An 18815-nucleotide genomic window follows, 5' to 3' on the forward strand; every position below is an offset into this window, starting at 1 on the left:
GGGAGAGAGCTAGTGAGATGGAAAGAAGAAGAGAGCGAGAAGCGAGAGAGAGAAGAGAGAGAGAGAGAGAGAGAGCGAGAGAGAGAGAGAGAGAAGAGAGAGAGAGAAAGAGAGAGAGAGAGAGAGAGAGAGAGAGAGAGAGAGAGAGAGAGAGAGAGAGAGAGAGAGAGAGAGAGAGAGAGAGAAGAGAGAGGAGAGAGAGAGAAGGTGGGGGTAAAATAATGAAAAGATCAAATGAAGGAGAGGGAGTTATTCAACATTCTCAGACTACAAGGTGGAATCCTTGATTCTATCTCTACAAACGTCTCTGGTGACCTGAGAGAGACGTTGTAAAAGTTCAGTAAAACACCATTCCTTCCAGTTCTGGATTAGATCTACCATCCACTGTCTGCTTTCTGTCTCCAAGTATCAGATCACCTCTCACTCATCAGAATGGCATTAACCACACACACACATACTGCAGAGGTGAGGAGTGAGTGGTGTGAAGGTGTGTGTGGATGGGTTACTGACAGAACTCTTTGAGACAGCACTTGGACGTCTCTTATATTTCTTCCTAGTGTGTGAGAGAGATTTTGAAAGCGTAGAAATTAGAGGTCGACCGATTATTTTGGATTTTTCAACGCCGATACCAATACCGATTAATGGAGGACCAAAAAAAGCCAATATTTTTTATTTGATTTCACCTTTATTTATTTATTTACAGTAGAAAAAATCTATATACAGTGTGTGCAAATGAGGTAAGATAAGGGAGCTAAGTGTCAGGCTTGTGCGCTACTCGTACGAAGTCAGGTGCAGGAGAGTTGTCACGTTCCTGACCTTATTTCCTTTGTTTAGTCTTGTTTAGTTGGTCAGGACGTGAGCTGGGTGGGCATTCTATGTTATGTGTTTCTATGTTGGGTTGTCAACTAGCCTGATATGGTTCTCAATCAGGGGCAGGTGTTTTACGTTTCCTCTGATTGAGAACCATATTAAGGTAGGCTGTTCTCACTGTTTGTTTGTGGGTAATTGTTGCTGTGTCTGTGTTTGTTCGCCACACGGTACTGTTACGTTTCGTTCGTTCGTTTGTTTGTTCCTGTTCGTGCGTTCATTTTTATATGTTCTCAAGTTCAGGTCTGTTCACGTCGTTTATTGTTTTGTAGTTTGTTTAAGTGTTTTTCCATCTTCGTTGAATAAACAATAAGTATGTATTCAAACCACGCTGCATWTTGGTCCGATCCTTGCTCCTCCTCAGACGAGGAGGAAGACGAGCGTTACAAGAGTAGTGAGTTGTGATCAGGCGCACTTTTATTTGGCAAAAGCACAAACGGACGCAACTGCGTCAAAAATCCTCCAGCCACAGGTAAAAGTCAATCAGCGCGAAAACACTCACAAATATACAAATGTATGACAAATACATACAACGGGTCAAAATACGATACCCGGGGGGAAAAACCAGTCTGGCGCATCACACTAAACACGTAACAAAACAATTTCACACAAAGACATGGGGGGGAATAGAGGAATAAATACATGCAGTGTGATTAGGGAATGTAAACCAGGTGTGCAGGGAACAAGACAAAACAAATGGAACAATGAGAAAATGGAGCGGCGATGGCTAGAAGACCGGTGACGTTGACCACCGAACGCCGCCCGAACAAGGAGAGGAGCCGACTTCGCGGAAGTGGTGACAGTAAGGCAATAAATAGGCCATGGTGGCGATGTAATTACAATATACCAATTAAACACTTGAGTACCGATTAATCGGTATCGATTTTTATATATATATTTGTAATAATGACAATTACAACGTTAGCTTTTTTACATGGCACATATTGCACTTTTACTTTCTTCTCCAACACTGTGTTTTTGCATTATTTAAACCAAATTGAACATGTTTCATACTTTTTTTGAGACTAAATAGATTTTATTTACGTATTATATTAAGTTAAAATAAAAGTGTTCATTGTTCATTCAGTATTGTTGTAATTGTCATTATTACAAATATATATATATATATATATGTGTATATATATATACGTATATATATATAAAATCGGTTGATTAATCGGCATCTGCTTTTTTGGTCCTCCAATAATCGGTATCGGCTTTGAAAAATCACAGTTGGTCGACCTCTAGTCTGTATGTCTGTCTGAGGGCGGGGGTCAACAGAATGTCTGTCTGTCTGAGGGCGGGGGTCAACAGAATGTCTGTCTGTCCGTATTTCTGTCTGAGGGCGGGGAACAACAGAATGTCTGTCTGTCTGAGGGCGGGGGTCAACAGAATGTCTGTCTGTCTGAGGGCGGGGAACAATCAGAATGTCTGTCTGTCCGTCTTTCTGTCTGAGGGCGGGGAACAACAGAATGTCTGTCTGTCCGTCTTTCTGTCTGAGGGCGGGGAACAACAGAATAACCCCTTGGGTCTGATTCCTGATGTATGAGAGGGATTTGGGAGGTGATAGGTGATAGCTTAAAATTGAAAGGGTGATTGATGAAAGTAATACCTTGACAGATAGGCAGAGTGTATGAAGGTGTGTGTTTGTCAGTGAATATCTTTGTATTTTTTATTTGACCTTTATTTAACTAGGAAAGTCAGTTAAGAACAAATTCTTATTTTCAATGACGGCCTAGGAACACTGGGTTAACTGCCTTGTTCAGGGGCAGAACAACAGATTTTTACCTTGTCAGCTTGGGGATTCAATCTTGCAACCTTTTGGTTACTAGTCCAACACTCTAACCACTAGGCTACCTGCCACCCCAATGAAGACATCTATGATCTATGAAGACATCTATGAACATACAGTATGTACGTTCATGGACAGACATCGAGGGTATACATACTATTTACTGTATGTCCATACATGTACAGTATGTGGATGTGACGACCAATGATCTACAACAAACACTATAGGTATTCACAGAGTGAAGGAATGTGGAATGAATCAATGTGACATGAAGATTTTGAAGAGGTTAATTTGTGTTAATACAAGTTTAACGTAAGAAGTGTAATGTCTGAGAAGGCTTTCGTTTTCAAACTGTTCTGATCCCCAGACCACAGCCCATTTATTAGCTCTTTGTCCGTTGGTTTAGCCTCTCTCCCTAAGGAGCTTTGGGATATTTAGTCTGTGACTGATCCATGCTGTAAAATGTCTCCAGGCCTTGGGAAAAGCAGGGACTTGTACTCGTGCATGCACGCACACAAACACACACACACACACACAGCATGCACACACACTATACCCCTCCCACTAACTTAACCGAGATTTAGTGAGTTGTCCCTCACCTACACGTAGCACATACGTCCCCTCTCTAGGTCCAATTCAAAACAGTCAATCCCAATGAAGTAATATCAAGCTCCTCCTCCATTGTAGAGATTCAAGATGAAATGCTAGTTAGCTGCTAATGTGGCTATCATAATGAACTACAAATGCCATGAGGATCTGGACGAGACTTCCAAATTGAGGCGAAGGTAATAATCGCTGGATTAACAATTAGTTAATGTTAGCTAATGAATAAATTGGCAAAACGTTTTTAAATTGACAATTCTGTGAACTGTCTTGTGCAAGTAAAAAAATGGACACAATACCTGTTAGCAAAGGTGTCAGCTAGAGATGACGTGCAGGAGCTTGCAGGGAGTTGTGGTCTTGCATGATGTCTACGTTTATGCTAATTAGCATTTTTGAATCTGAGAATAAATAGAGCCTAATATATTGCTAAAAGTCACCTTGTCCGAGAGATTTACATGGTTATCAAAACTTCACGCCAGGGTAAGCCCACATGAAACACAGCCCTTATTTTAAGTGTTTCTAAAATTACCTATGGGAAAAATGAATGGTGGGAAAAAATTATTGGAACCATTTCCCTGCTTCACCGCTAGGTTTTATGGGTATTATGATACCTCCACTGTGGGGCTTTATGTTGGGATAGTTACCACTTAGTTCTAATATTTATATAATAATGTTATTCATTTTACATAAAAATATATGTAATGTGCAAAAATATTGAAGGAAAATTTGAATTCGCCATGTACAAACTTAAAGGTGCAATWTGCAGGAATCGCTACTCCAGTTCCTGGTTGCTAAAATTCGAACAGTTCGCCTAATTTCAGTTTATGTGACAAAACAAGCAGTTATTGTGTAGAGACTCATTGTTCCATCTAAACCGTGGTGAAATATATTTTCCATAACCAAAAACATTATATTTTCAGCTGTTTGAAGCTTGTGTACAAAACCAAATAGATGCAAAAACAAAACTTAAGAACTGGAAGTATACAGTGGGGAGAACAAGTATTTGATACACTGCCGATTTTGCAGGTTTTCCTACTTACAAAGCATGTAGAGGTCTGTAATTTTTATCATAGTTACACTTCAACTGTGAGAGACGGAATCTAAAACAAAAATCCAGAAAATCACATTGTATGATTTTTAAGTAATATAATTTGCATTTTATTGCCATGACATAGTATTTGATCACTACCAACCAAAAGAATTCCGGCTCTCACAGACCTGTTCGTTTTTCTTTAGAAAGCCCTCCTGTTCTCCACTCATTACCTGTATTAACTGCACCTGTTTGAACTCGATACCTATATAAAAGACACCTGTCCACACACATCAATCAAACAGACTCCAACCTCTCACAATGGCCAAGACCAGAGAGCTGTGTAAGGACATCAGGATAAAATTGTAGACCTGCACAGCTAGGATGACTACAGGACAATAGGCAAGCAGCTTGGTGAGAAGGCAACAACTGTTGGCGCAATTATTAGAAAATGGAAGAAGTTCGATGATGGTCAATCACCCTTGGTCTGGGGCTCCATGCAAGATCTCACCTCTGTGGGATCAATGATCATGAGGAAGGTGAGGGATCAGCCCAGAACTACACGCAGGACCTGGTCAATGACCTGAAGAGAGCTGGGACCACAGTCTCAAAGAAAACCATTAGTAACACACTACGCCGTCATGGATTAAAATCCCTCGCGCACGCAGCTCCCCTGCTCAAGCCAGCGCATGTCCAGGCCCTTCTGAAGTTTGCCAATGACCATCTGGATGATCCAGAGGAGGAATGGGAGAATGGTCATGTGGTCTGATGAGACAAAATATAGCTTTTTGGTCTAAACTCCACTCGCCGTGTTTGGAGGAAGAAGAAGGATGAGTACAACCCCAAGAACACCATCTCAACCATGAAGCATGGAGGTGGAAACATCATTCTTTGGGGATGCTTTTCTGCAAAGGGGACAGGGCGAATGCACCGTATTGAGGGGAGGATGGATGGGGCCATGTATCGCGAGATCTTGGCCAACAACCTCCTTCCCTCAGTAAGAGCATTGAAGATGGGTCGTGGCTGGGTCTTCCAGCATGACACCGACCCGAAACACACAGCCAGGGCAACTAAGGAGTGGCTCCGTAAGAAGCATCTCAAGGTCCTGGAGTGGCCTAGCCAGTCTCCAGACCTGAACCCAATAGAAATCTTTGGAGGGAGCTGAAAGTCCGTATGCCCAGCGACAGCCCCCAAACCTGAAGGATCTGCAGAAGGTCTGTATGGAGGAGTGGGCCAAAATCCCTGCTGCAGTGTGTGCAAACCTGGTCAAGAACTACAGGAAATGTATGATCTCTGTAATTGCAAACAAAGGTTTCTGTACCAAATATTAAGTTCTGCTTTTCTGATGTATCAAATACTTATTTCATGCAATAAAATGCAAATTAATTACTTAAAAATCATACAATGTGATTTTCTGGATATTTGTTTTAGATTCTGTCTCTCACAGTTGAAGTGTACCTATGATAAAAATTACAAACCTCTACATGCTTTGTAAGTAGGAAAACCTGCAAAATCGGCAGTGTATCAAATACTTGTTCTCCCCACTGTATAAATAGCACCCATAGAACACATTTACCACTCCTTAGACTTGCTTTCAATGAGAATGACATATCTATTCCTCACATTTCTATGATAATTTGGTCAGGGTGCCCAAAAGTTATTTATTGCAGCTTGAAAATGAATGACATTTACTCTGACAGGATGCCAAAAATAACTATCTGAAAGCTACGCCTTTGGATTGCCCAAACATGAGTTAATTTATCCATCAGTTGGGATTTTATTCAATTTCATGCTGGGTTGACCTAGCAGATGGGTATTTTTGTAATGTAATSCATAGGTTATTTTCAGGAGGCATGGCCTATTGGAGGCATGGCTTTCAGTTAGGTCTTTTTGGCCACCCATGAGGGTAAATGTCATTCCTGTTCATCATGTTATTTTTCCGTTAAATATCTTTGCACAAGTACATATTTGAATATACATTTAATAACATTATTATTTAAATATCATAACAAAGAAGTAATTACTGTATACTAACATTGGAATACACATAGGCACTTGAAGAACTCAACTTGTGTAAGCCTCATTAAACTACAAAAGTGTCAGCGATCAACCTTAATATGTTGATAATACAACAGAAAGATTAACCAGAATGACATGTTACGGGTGACCATAAATAACCTTCTGAAAGCCACGCCCCTACTAAGCCACAACTCCAGTCTTCTAATCTGACCCAGTGGATCATAGCTCAATAACCCAACTAAGTGACCCAACTGGCTGGGTCAAAAATAACCCAGTGTGTGTTCTGTCCACTACTTACCCAGTGCTGGGTTGTTTTTAACCCAGCATTTTTTAGAATGTGCTGAGAATGGAACGAGTTTCATGTAGAGAGTGAGATCTGTGGGGTGAATGATGGTGCAGTAGAAACCCTGAGGTTCTAATGGTTCTGTAACCTGAAGCTGTGGGTATTGTCGCTTGCCTGAGCCATTGGGACCTCTCTGGATACTTAGAAAATGGACCTGTTTGTGATGGTATAAGGTTTCCACCCTACACTGCTTTCACCTATCCAACCTTTTCAGGTCTCAGATCCTTTTCAGCATTGCATCAAGGAATTATGAGTGAGGGAGTAAGCAAGGAGTGAGGGAAGATGTATTTAGTAAGTACCAGGACCATGTGTTCTGTCGCTCTGCCTCTCACAGCCCTGACCCAGACTCAGAGGGGTTCAGGTGGAGTACAGCCCCTCTGTGCCCTGTCCCAGCCCCCATGTTTCTCTTGGACACACTCCCTGAAAATCAACATCCCCTTGCCCCTCTCCATGGTGCCCAGGGGGATGTTGGGTCTCAGTGTCCCCCTGAGGGGATGAGGAGAGGAGGGGTCCCAAACTGGCTGGCCCGAGGAGAAATCAAACAGCATGAATACATGTCTGGGGAGATTATGTTTACATTTGAGAGTGTGTTTAGATCTCAGTGATCCAGCCAGCGAGAGGTTAGCAGATCAGCTTCCCGTMTTTCCCTCCCCATGGCTACATGGCCTAGTTCTGAAAACCCTCCCAGGACCTGTTTATATAAAAATGTTTGTGAAAGGATCACATGCAATATGGACAAACAAAGGGGGATATGATACAGTATATTATATAAATATGTTTGGCTGCTGAAAATGAAATAGTCTGGAAAACACAAAAAAACTGCATCCAGAGGGAAAGAAGGGGGACCAGTGAGAACATTTCTGTCAACACCTGTCTCCCCCTGCTCTCATCCTCCTAAAACATACAGTTCTTCTGACTCATTATCCCGTGTCTCTCCCTGCAAAAAAAAACAGGGGGATGAGAGGAGGAGGATAGACAATGTGTGTCATTTGATGTCACTCTCTCTGTTTCTCATGGAGGAGTGAAGGAGTGTTTAACACAGGGACCGTACATCTGTCCAGCTGCTGTGGGCCGTTTACATTAGCCTTAATGTGTTTAGACTCAGATCTCATTTCTACAGATGCATCACTGTGTAGAAATAGGGTGCACGTGCAAACACACTTGACTGAAAGGGCCCAGATAGAGAGGGCCCAGAGAGCGATGCAGAGATGGAGATAGAGAGAAAAAGGGATGGAGAGATCTACACATGATGCAGTTGACCAAGGTCTTCGTGCAATGTTGGCATATTCTTTCTCAGACATACTCTGGATTCATTGTGTGCGTGTGGGTTGGTTCTTCTATCCTTGTGGGGACCTAAAATCCTCAAATGTGCCCATAAGGATAGTAAAACAAGAAACATTCTCCCTCATGGTGACATTTCCAACAGGTTAGGGTAAGAGGTTAGTGGTTGGGTTGGAGTTAAGTTTAGGGTTTGGGTTAGGGTTACAGGTTAAGGTTAGGGTTATGGTAGGGGTTAGGGAAAATAGGATTTAGAATGGAAATACATTTTAAATCCCGACGAGGATAGAAGAACATAACATGTGCGCGTGTGTGTGTGTGTGCTAAATCTCAAGGCTCTGGGGATCTCAGGCTGAGAACAGCAGGGCTTGGCCCTCCAGTATCCCAGGGGTCTTTGGGAGCCTTACACCTGTGTGATTGCCTCACGCTGCTGGAATGAGACATCTGTGGTCTGAGGCCCAGACACATGTGTGTGAGAACTGGACCCAGCTGCAGTGTGTGTGTGTGTTTAAGGGAATCAAATAGGGGCGTGTGGCCCCTAAAAGCCATTGTTACATTAATCAGCACCGTTCTAGGGCCATTTCAGCTCCATACAGTCTAGCCCCCCAGGCCATCGTCTCCTTCTGTTTACCATAGTTCTCAAAAGACACACTCCATTTCCTCACGTAGGAAATATGGCATTAAAACTTCATATGGCACCACTGAGGATAGAGTAACATATTAAAATGACTTTAGGGGAGTTCAATAGTCTTAAAAGCCACATAATACTCCATAAATAATGGAATAAAATATGGGACAGAAGTTCTAGACTCAGGAATGCATTCATAAGGAATGTTTCATGCATAGTTTGAGATGATGATACCATCATTAAATGGGAGTATTTGAGCGGTAATGACAAGGCGGGAGTATCCCCTACGTTTTGCGTTGACTGACACATGGACAACAGCCAATTACATTATAGTCCATTATCATTGAACATAGTCTGTAAACTCCAACGGATTAACAACGTTTATACAACAGGTGGGTCTAATCCTGAATGCTGATTGGTTAAAACCACATTCCAACCCTGTGTCTATTCCACAAGTTACCACCGGCTTAATCTATGACATTAAAATGCCTATTTACTCTGTTCCATCTGACTGCGCAATCCACTGTCTCATCAGCCCAGCCAAGCAATTTATAAACTTGATCTCCACTATAAAAAGCATCGAGACATTATCTCAAATTTCTTTTAGACTAACATTTAGTTTTCAACAGGGGAGATTTGTATAAACCTTGCTGTCTCTCTCCGATATTTGCAACATTGTTTCAATATTCAAATTCAATCTCCAGCTGTCCCATATTAATGAACGAGCGAGGATGAGACAGACAGGCAGGCAATGTTTCTCAGCCAGTCTAAATCATGAATCAGCTGGCATAATTTTTATGGACATATACAAAGAAATATCAACTGAAAAAAGGTACAATGAAACAAAGCATAGCTAGTTTGCAGTCTTTCCAGCTTCAGATTGAAGTGATTGTGTTAGCTGTGTTGTTGTCTAGCTCCTCTGAACAACAGTGTCCTGGCGGGAGAGCACATTTTCTATGCCAGGTGAAATAACGCCTCATTAGCTCATTGTTATGGATGTACCAAATAAATGTAACTCGAAAACATCTTAAACAAATGCAAATGCAGCTACTTTGTTGTTATTCTGGCTGCACTGTTTGGTGTGACTGTAAGTTAGCCGTAGTTGGCTAGCTAGCAAGCAAGGTATAAGAACATTGCCAGCCAGTATGGCAATGGAACATTTAGAACAAACGACTGGGTCACGTCCATAGATACAGAACAAACAAAAAGACTGAACGACTGGGTCGCGTCTCTGGCAACCGAACCAACAGAACTAACGACCAGTCGGCTTGGGTAGCAACCCTAGATTTGTGTCAGGACTTTATCTTGTGGAAGGATGAAATAGTATGAATAAATTCATCAAAAAAAATGTTTTTAATKAAAATATGTCAATCATTATTTGAATATGTTGGTAACCTGTTGTATTAAAGTGATAATGCCCTCAAAGCCAGGATTATCACTTAAATAACACCACAGATGATACGATTACAAATTGGAAAGACTAGAAAGGAGTGTAACACTTAAATACAGGCCTCTAACAAAACTCCATGACAAATTGATAAGATATGGTATGCATTCACATGGAATGATTTTGATGATGCTACCAACCATCAAAAACCTGAAGACTGCATTATTCGTAATGATGAGAGACTGAAACGGACCACAAGGGGGGGATTAACCATCATTTTCAGATAATTGACATGGACAGCCAATCCCACTCCACTCAGAGATACCTCTATAATCCACCAGTCTGAAGAGCCTTTGTACTCTCCCCTGTTGCCAGCTGGCCTGTCTGAAGTGTCCATATGGGTCAAATGTTCCGATTCTGGAAAACTCGTACTTTCCCAGGCTGGAGTAAAACCGCCCCTCTCTCCCCGGCTGTGAAGGGCATTCCTAGACTGTTGCACACCGGACAAACGAGCCAATCAGGGCAGAAGTCCAAGCGTGGGCAGTAGAATGTGTTGAGAAGTTGACCCATCATGAAGTTGACCCATTATCAGGATTTGCTACACAAAGGCAATGTGATCCCTCTGCAGGTTATGTGTCTTAAACTTAGCTTGGACAATGGGGAGATATGAAATTGAGGTAGAGCTGAGCACATGGAATATTCACTCCACGAAATACACACTGTGTACAAACCATTGACACAGACGTCTATAGTTGCTAACACACAACACCGTACACAACACTCCACTACAAAGTAACGTACCCTGCTCTGCTGCTCTCTCTTACTGAGAGGTAAATTAGAGTGGAGTAACAGTGGGACTTATTGTTTCCTCTGCAGCCAGTAGGCCCCTGCCCTGGGCTCTAATTGGCCCCTGCCCTGGGCTCCAACCAGCTCCAACAACAGGCTCCAACAGGGCTGACTGATGGAGAACACATGGGGTTGTCATGTTGACCCACCACTCTGGTCACATACCACAGCAGAGCCCAAAGGCCCTTTCTCTACCTGGAGGACATTCTAGTACCTCATCAACACCACAGGAAGGACCTTTCACATTTAAGACACATGTAAAGCTAAATACCAGCGGATTAGGAGGAAATGTAGTTAACACTTTGACCTGTGTTGTGTGTGCATAGAAAATCGGTCAGTGTTACCTAGTGTTTGATTTTTTTGTGTAACATTTCTGGAGTTGATTCAGGTGTTAAATTAACTCTGTTAGTGTTAAATGAACACTAATTGGTGTAAAATAACCCCTGTGTTTGTTGTTAATAACCAGTGTTAAACCAAAACAACGCCCATCATTATCATATTTCCCAGTATGCTCTATTGCAGGTACATTTTTGGAATTGTTTGTTTCAATATCTATGTTTTTGCATGTACATTGATTGAATAGTTAATGTTATGCTACTCAAATATACATAAACATTTTTCTAAACTAATCCTATCTGTTACTTTGATTTATTGCACCCTTTACTGAATGTTTTAGGTAGTCTTAGTCTTCTCAACCCGGCAGTCATTCTGAATGCAGGTTGCAGGGGAATAAAAAAAACAATGGTTGGAAATCTCCACTCGGGATGGATTCCAATAGAAATGTCACATCACTTTGCAAGCCAGCATACTGTGACTTGCAGGGCTGACTTTCCCTGTAAACCATGAGTTTCAGGCCACTGTATTGGGCTAAAACTAGGCCTTCAAAATAAAGGCTTACAAATATGTATTGTATTACAGAGATTTTTATTTGAATGATAATATATTTGCTTAGAACCTCACTTGATGAAGATCACAGGACAGAAAATGAATGAATGCAACAACCATGTCTCTGTCACTAACAAATATAGTCATGGGTGGTAACTCTACAATTTACTCGAAAGGGAAGGCACTCTGGGAAATAAGCAAATAATTAGTGTGTACATTTAACATTGATAAGTGTGGACATGTACAGACACTGGACGAGAGTTCAATTTACAAAAGACCCAGATGCTAGGTCAACCCAGAATGAGAGTAAAAATACCCAACTGATGGTTAAATTAACCAATGTTTGGGTAATTCCAACAACCCAACTTGTTGGGTTATTCACGCAACCCAGCTGTCTGGGTCAAAATAACCCATTGGTTATTCTGTACAATATTTTGCCAGCACTGGTCTACCAAATAACCCAAATTGGTGTATGTCTAACCTGTCAGTGAATCAGTCCAGATCACATCCCACTTGAACCTGCTCTGGTTAGGGGTTTATCTTACTGTCTTAGGCTCAATATACTGTGTTAATCAAACAGTTGTCAAAAATTGTTTGTTTAGTTTTTGATGAAGTTCAATCTATGCTGACATTCTCTAATAACGCCTAATCAAAAGGTTCACCAAGGTTGTCTCTCTTGCACACACACACACACACACACACACACACACACACACACACACACACACACCACACACACACACACACACACACACACACACACACACACACACACACACACACAACACACACAACACACACACACACACACACACACACACACACACACACACACACACACACACACACACTGTAAATAGAACAAGTGGCCTCTCAGATCTTCCCTCAGAGGGACAGGCCATGGCAATCCAGACTGTTCAAATATTCCATCCCTAGGAGACAGGGAAGTTGATGACGGATGAGGGCACGGATTTCGGGATGTATACATGGCCTTGTTTTCATGGAACAAGGAAATCATGCCATTTATAGACACGCAAACACACACTGTAAACACCAAGGCATTTTTAACTCAAATGCCTCTAGTAAATTGAACTCAAAGTCTTTGAAAAGCCATTATTACTTAAGATGTGTATGTGGTACTGATTCAAAACTAAATGAGAAGTCACATCAACTACATTTTTTAAAATTATGATAACAAAGGTACTTTTTACCCAGCATACTCTACTGCAGGTTGATTTTTTAAAATAGTTTTTAATATCTGTGTTTTTGTATGTACATTAAGTGATTGATTCATCTTATGCAACACAAAGATAAACAACGTGTTCAAAGTCCTCAAACTGGGCTAGCAGCTGGGTCTTTTTTTATGTAATCCTTATTTTCAGGAGGCATGGCTTATTGGGGGTGTGGCTTTCAGATAGATCTTATTGACCACCTGTGAGGGTAAATGTCATTCCTCTTCAACATGTTAAGTTTATATATAGTTCTACACCTTCTGGAATATTAGGATTATTTATTACATATTATAATAAGGTATGCCACCTTATTGCGTCCTGAGAATGGGATTTACAGAGGCTTTTAGGGAATTCATACATTTCTGTAAACCTCATCAAAGCAAAAATGTCATCTCTTAACATGTGATAACTATACAACAGAACAGATGAACAGGCATGACATTTACTTTCGGGTGGCTAAAAAGAAAGCCACAGCCCTACTAAACCACACTTCCAGTCTTTTGATCTGACACGCTGGGTCATATCTCAATAACCCAGCACAAGAACCCAACATTGCTCTTTTTAAAGTAAATAACCCAACTAAGTGACCCATGCCTGCAACCCAGCAGTTGGATCAACCAAACAACCCAGCATTTTTTTTGTGTGGCACTGGACTGCACTCAACTGGACTAGGGCCTCTGGCCTAGAGGCTTTTGGTTTAATTTGTCCTTCAAAACTCAAAATACCTCTCAAATATCCATACCTTGCAATCACCAACCTGCTATAGACAGAAGTACTTCATCTATTTTGGGGCTTGTCAAACCCTTTACATGCATTTGTCAACACTTTATAGTATTATGGACACAAACACTTTGTTTATCACTCCGTTTTATTGGACTGGCATTACAAGATACAACCCACAATAGCTGACTATGAAACAACTATGAGCTTGTATCAGTGCCTAGAGGAGTGTGATATTTTCTTGAACGCCCTCTGTGTATAAAACCCTCCACAGTCTGCCAGGGGGAGTGGCCGATAGAGGTAGAGAACAACCCTGCCAAATCACTTCTCTGCCCGATGCTAAACAGCCATGAAATTACCATCTCTGGAACATAACTTTCCCTCACACAATCAATTCTTCTCTCTGCTCTCTGTCAGTCTCTCCTTCCTGAGAAACCACAGCCTCTGTTTTTCCTACAATAACGAGTTCTGTAGGAGATGTCAACAAGCTGAAGCACCATGGCGTTTTGGGAGATTAGGGTTGTTCCTCAGTGTAGTCATCATGGAGTTAAGAGACATATTCTCATACAGATGTCAGACCGTTGAATACGAGAACACAGATGCCAGACCGTTGAATACGAGAACACAGATGTCAGACCGATGAATACGAGAACACAGATGTCAGACCGATGAATACGAGAGAGCACCAGATGTCAGACTGTGAATACGAGAACACAGATGTCAGACCGTATGAATACGAGACACAGATGTCAGACCGTTGAATACGAGAACACAGATTCAGACCGATGAATACGAGAACACAGATGCAGACCGATGAATACGAGAACACAGATGTCAGACCGATGAATACGAGAACACAGATGTCAGACCGATGAATACGAGAACACAGATGTCAGACCGATGAATACAAGAACACAGATGTCAGACCGATGAATACGAGAGAGTGAAAGTGTTGGTCGATGCCCTTCTACAACTGCATTGCCACATCCACATAGTGTCGAGCAGCCGTAAACACAGAACAATGTATGAATATGATCGACCCCTGGGAGATGTTGATATTTGCAAGGTCGCCAGTTAAGCCGCAGACAACTGTCATCCATTCTGAACAGATGTGGTCCAACCCATGCCAATCCAGGGGTTTACGAACCATCAGCAGAAAAACGATATGAGTCCACTGCTGCATTATTTAACGACCCCAAGAGAGAGATAGGAGATAAATAGATAGATAGATGGAGGGAGAGGGATATAGGGAGAGAGATAGAAGATAGAAACAATAGATGGAGGTAGAGAGAGATAGACAGAGAGAAGTAGATAGTTGGAGAGAGAGAGAGAGAGAGAGGAAGACAAAGAAAGACAGAGAGCGAGAGAAAGAGAAGGACAGACATCTGGGAGGAGAATCTTTTCTGTTTGGTTCATGGACTAATCCATCAACCTGATGAGCAGAATAAGTGGATTTTGGCTCAGAGCCTGGAAAATTTAAGGTGAAAATATGAAAGCAATAAAGAGTAAAATAAAAGACTAAACAAATTTAGAAAATAAACGAGGATTGTGAAAACAGACTATTGCCATTTTAGGATATTCAACAAAATAGCAGGCCGCACCTGCTATCCCACCTCATATAAACATCAGAGGACTCAGCACGAGTGTTWATAATGTTAAACACAAATTAATAATTTATCAATATACAGTATACACTCTTAGAAAAAAAGGTGCTATCTAGATTCTAGAACTTAAAGGGTTCTTTGGCTGTCCCCATAGGACAACCCTTTGAAGAACTGTTTTTGGCTCCAGATAGAACCCTTTTGGGTTCCATGTAGAACCATTTTCACAGAGGGTTCTCCTATGGGGACAGCCGAAAAACCCTTTTGGAACCAAAAGAGTGTAACTAGGTCTAGTGAATGTGAGGGAGTGAGAATAGGGAGTGATAGAGACCAGAGGAWGTTTTTCTTTCTTTTGTTTGCTGCAACAAAGGTCAGGGGAACAACATGCCAAGGTGCCAACTAGGGAGATATCCCCTCCCCTACAGCCTTGGGAGAGAGAGAGAGAGAGACAGCGAGCGAGAGAGAGAGAAAACATAGACGGTCTGACCCTCACTCACAAGGCCTTCGCATCCTTAAAGCTGTGGAATGTTCTTCCTGTCTCTCCCATCTACTCCTCCTTATGGGGTTTCCTTTAACCACGGTGACCGTAAAGGTCAGAGGCATACTGTAAAGTCGACCCGGTAAATTCCCAAGTCCCAACACAGCCGGGTCAGACTACAATTCCCTCAAGCCACATTCTTTTCTTTTTAAGAACTCACTAACAAAGCATTCTTCTTCTCACTGGCCCTGTGTTTTAAGAACTGAATAACTGTGTCCTTGTGGTTTAACGTCACATAAAGTTTGAACTGGGGGGTTAACAGTTCCTATGAGAATACTTTGAAGATGAGTGGGAAAGAACCAAACTGGGCACTGAGCACATTGTAGTAGATACTACACAGCCTTTGATCAGCTGATTTATGAGTGAAATCTTTGGTTTGAATACTTAGCATTTCTTTGTCTGAGTTTAAGCATGCACGGTAACAAGGGCTCTGTTAGAATACAACTCTTCACATATTATCAGTTAGATACTGTGCCCCCTGTGACTTTCTAGCTGGTCTCCATGGTAATCACACACCCTCACTCCTAAGAGATAACACACACACACACACACCGTCAAGAGGATATCAAAGCTCACTGTCAATAAGTGATTGGTTCCTCTTACAGATCCTCTCTCCGTATTGGTTGATTGTGAAGCCCCTCTGTCTCTCCCTCTTGGTCCATTATATTATTATGAACCTGGTGTTTAGTGTTTCACTTCCTCCCTGCATTCAGCAACATCTGTCATGAATCTCCCCCATCTCTCCCCACCGCACCCCCTATTCTCCTCCCCACCTCTCCCCCATCTCCTCCCCACCTCTCCCCATCTCCCTCCCCACCTTCACCCCCTAACTCCTCCCCACCTCTCCCCCATCTCCCTCCCCACCTCACCACCTATCCCATCTCCTCCCCAAATACGTAACTATCCCTTCTCACCCCTATACTCCTTCCCACACCAGTCAACACCCTATCTCTACCCCCATCTCCTCCCCACCTCACCCCACTCTCCCCAACCTCCTTCCCGACCCTATCTCCCTCCCTACTCCGCTCCTACACCCTCCTATTCCTCCCCAACTCTCCCACATACTCCGCCCCACACCTTCTCTCTCCCATACTTCCTCCCCACCTACACCCATATCTCCTCCCTCACCTCATCCCCCACCTCCCCCATCTCAATCCCATCTTCAGCCCCTATCTCCTCCATCTCCCCCCTCTTCCCCCCACTCTCCATCTCCTCCCCATTTCTTCCTCCCCACCTCACCCCTATCTCTCCCCACCTTCTCCCCCATTCTCAGCCCCCATCTCCTCCCCACCTCTCCCCCACTTCTCCTCCCCACCTCTCCCCCATCTTCCTCCCCACCTCTCCCCTATCTCCTCCACCACCTCTCTTCCTGACCCTCTAGAGGAGGGTCCAGTTCGGCCCCCCAACCCATCCCCTCTCTTTACTGTAATGTTAATGGTGTGTTTTGTTTCACGCCAGGCTTTCCCTAACAGCATGTGTGATAAGGTGATAAAGACGTTGAGGGACAAAGAGGTTGGACAATAGCCCATTAGTAGATATTACTGGGGAGTCAAAACAGTAATGGATCTGAGTTCATGTGGTTACGCAGATAGAGAGGTCCATATTGATGAAGCGTCTGGTTGGGTGTTATTCACAGTTGCACTGTTATGGTGCTTTCATACCTCACTGAATAGCCAATGAATTACCTTCATTATAGGTATAGAGTTTGAGGAGAGTTGTGTAGAGATGGAGAGATTAGACTGGGTGTTTATATAGTGTTGTATAGGGGTTAGACAGCTCAAACCAATGAAAGAAATGTGACTTACCCTCGCCACCCTTCTCAAGGGCGAAACATTTGCATCCCCCCGCACAGTCTCTTCCCCCACGATGGCCATTGGCTCCCTTCTTACCACCCTGGTAGAACATAACACCAGAGACTCGGGTTAGAGACAACAAACAATGGTTCGATGATAACTCCCACATGGAGAATACAGTAATGACCGCAAAAATACTGTATAATCAAACCCAACGGTTACAATTTGTTCATGATAGCTTAAAGCGTGCCGTATGGTATATGAGTGCATGGGATATGCAGTGAATAGTGAACAGGGCATTCACTTAAGTATACAAGCAGTCTATTATCATAGGATCTGCTCGTGCTGTGAATGTGTATATATATATATATATATATATATATATATATATATAAAATACAGAACTGTCTGTGTGTGTATAGCGTGGTTGTACACTGTCTGTATAGACTAGTTGTTTATGACAGTCGGGTCATTGCATGACTGCGTATAATAGTCTGAGTGCTGTCTGGGATGTGTACTTTATAGTGGTCTGTGGGCTTTATAGTGGTTCGTATGACTCATTTCAGCCATTAACCCCCCTGGACTTCCAGCCATTAACCCCCCTGGACTGATATCTTTATTCTGACAGTGAGAACGGGCTTGTGAAAAATCCCCAGACTCCCCGTAGAGACGTTAGGCTGCATACCAGTACTACTACAACGGGGCAGCCTGTACAGGACTGGACACAAACACAGACAAAACTATGACCAGAGGTCAGTGTGGACATGTCACATGACACGATCAAAGATAGAAGTCCCGTAGCCTATGGTGGGTAATATTTATACATTACTAGCTCAAAACAATGAATCTGTTAAAAAAAAAGTTAATTAGTGGGTGATGGTTATTTCAGAACAAAGTGGGGGGACAAAAAAACACAGGCTACATTGCCCCATCCCCCACTAATCTGATTGTGGTAGTGGGGTGGTAGATGCCTATTCTCCCTTATGGCTCAGCTCAGGACCCTACATAGTACATACACCATAGACATACAGGAAAGTATTCAGACCCCTTAACTTTCCCACAATTTATTACGTTACAGCCTTATTCTAAAATGGATTAAATCGTTTTTTCCTTCATCAATTTACACACAATACAAAGCAAAAACAGGTTTTTACTATTTTTGTATTAAAAACTGAAATATCACATTTACATAAGTATTCAGACCCTTTACTCAGTACTTTGTTGAAGCGCCTTTGCCAGCGATTACAGCATCA

General features: G+C 42.3%; 1 protein-coding gene across 1 annotated transcript in view; it reads right to left on the reverse strand.

Annotated features, from left to right (window-relative positions):
• LOC111959484 (collagen alpha-2(IV) chain) overlaps positions 1-18815 on the reverse strand; it is a 114402-nt gene that overhangs the window by 46092 nt on the left and 49495 nt on the right. The window contains exon 4 of the mRNA XM_023981085.2: positions 17575-17662. Coding sequence (XP_023836853.2) covers positions 17575-17643 — 69 coding nt within the window. The 5' untranslated portion in view covers positions 17644-17662. The remainder of the gene's footprint in view (positions 1-17574; positions 17663-18815) is intronic.

Source organism: Salvelinus sp. IW2-2015, linkage group LG36, assembly GCF_002910315.2.
Source record: "Salvelinus sp. IW2-2015 linkage group LG36, ASM291031v2, whole genome shotgun sequence".
NCBI lineage: Eukaryota > Metazoa > Chordata > Actinopteri > Salmoniformes > Salmonidae > Salvelinus > Salvelinus sp. IW2-2015.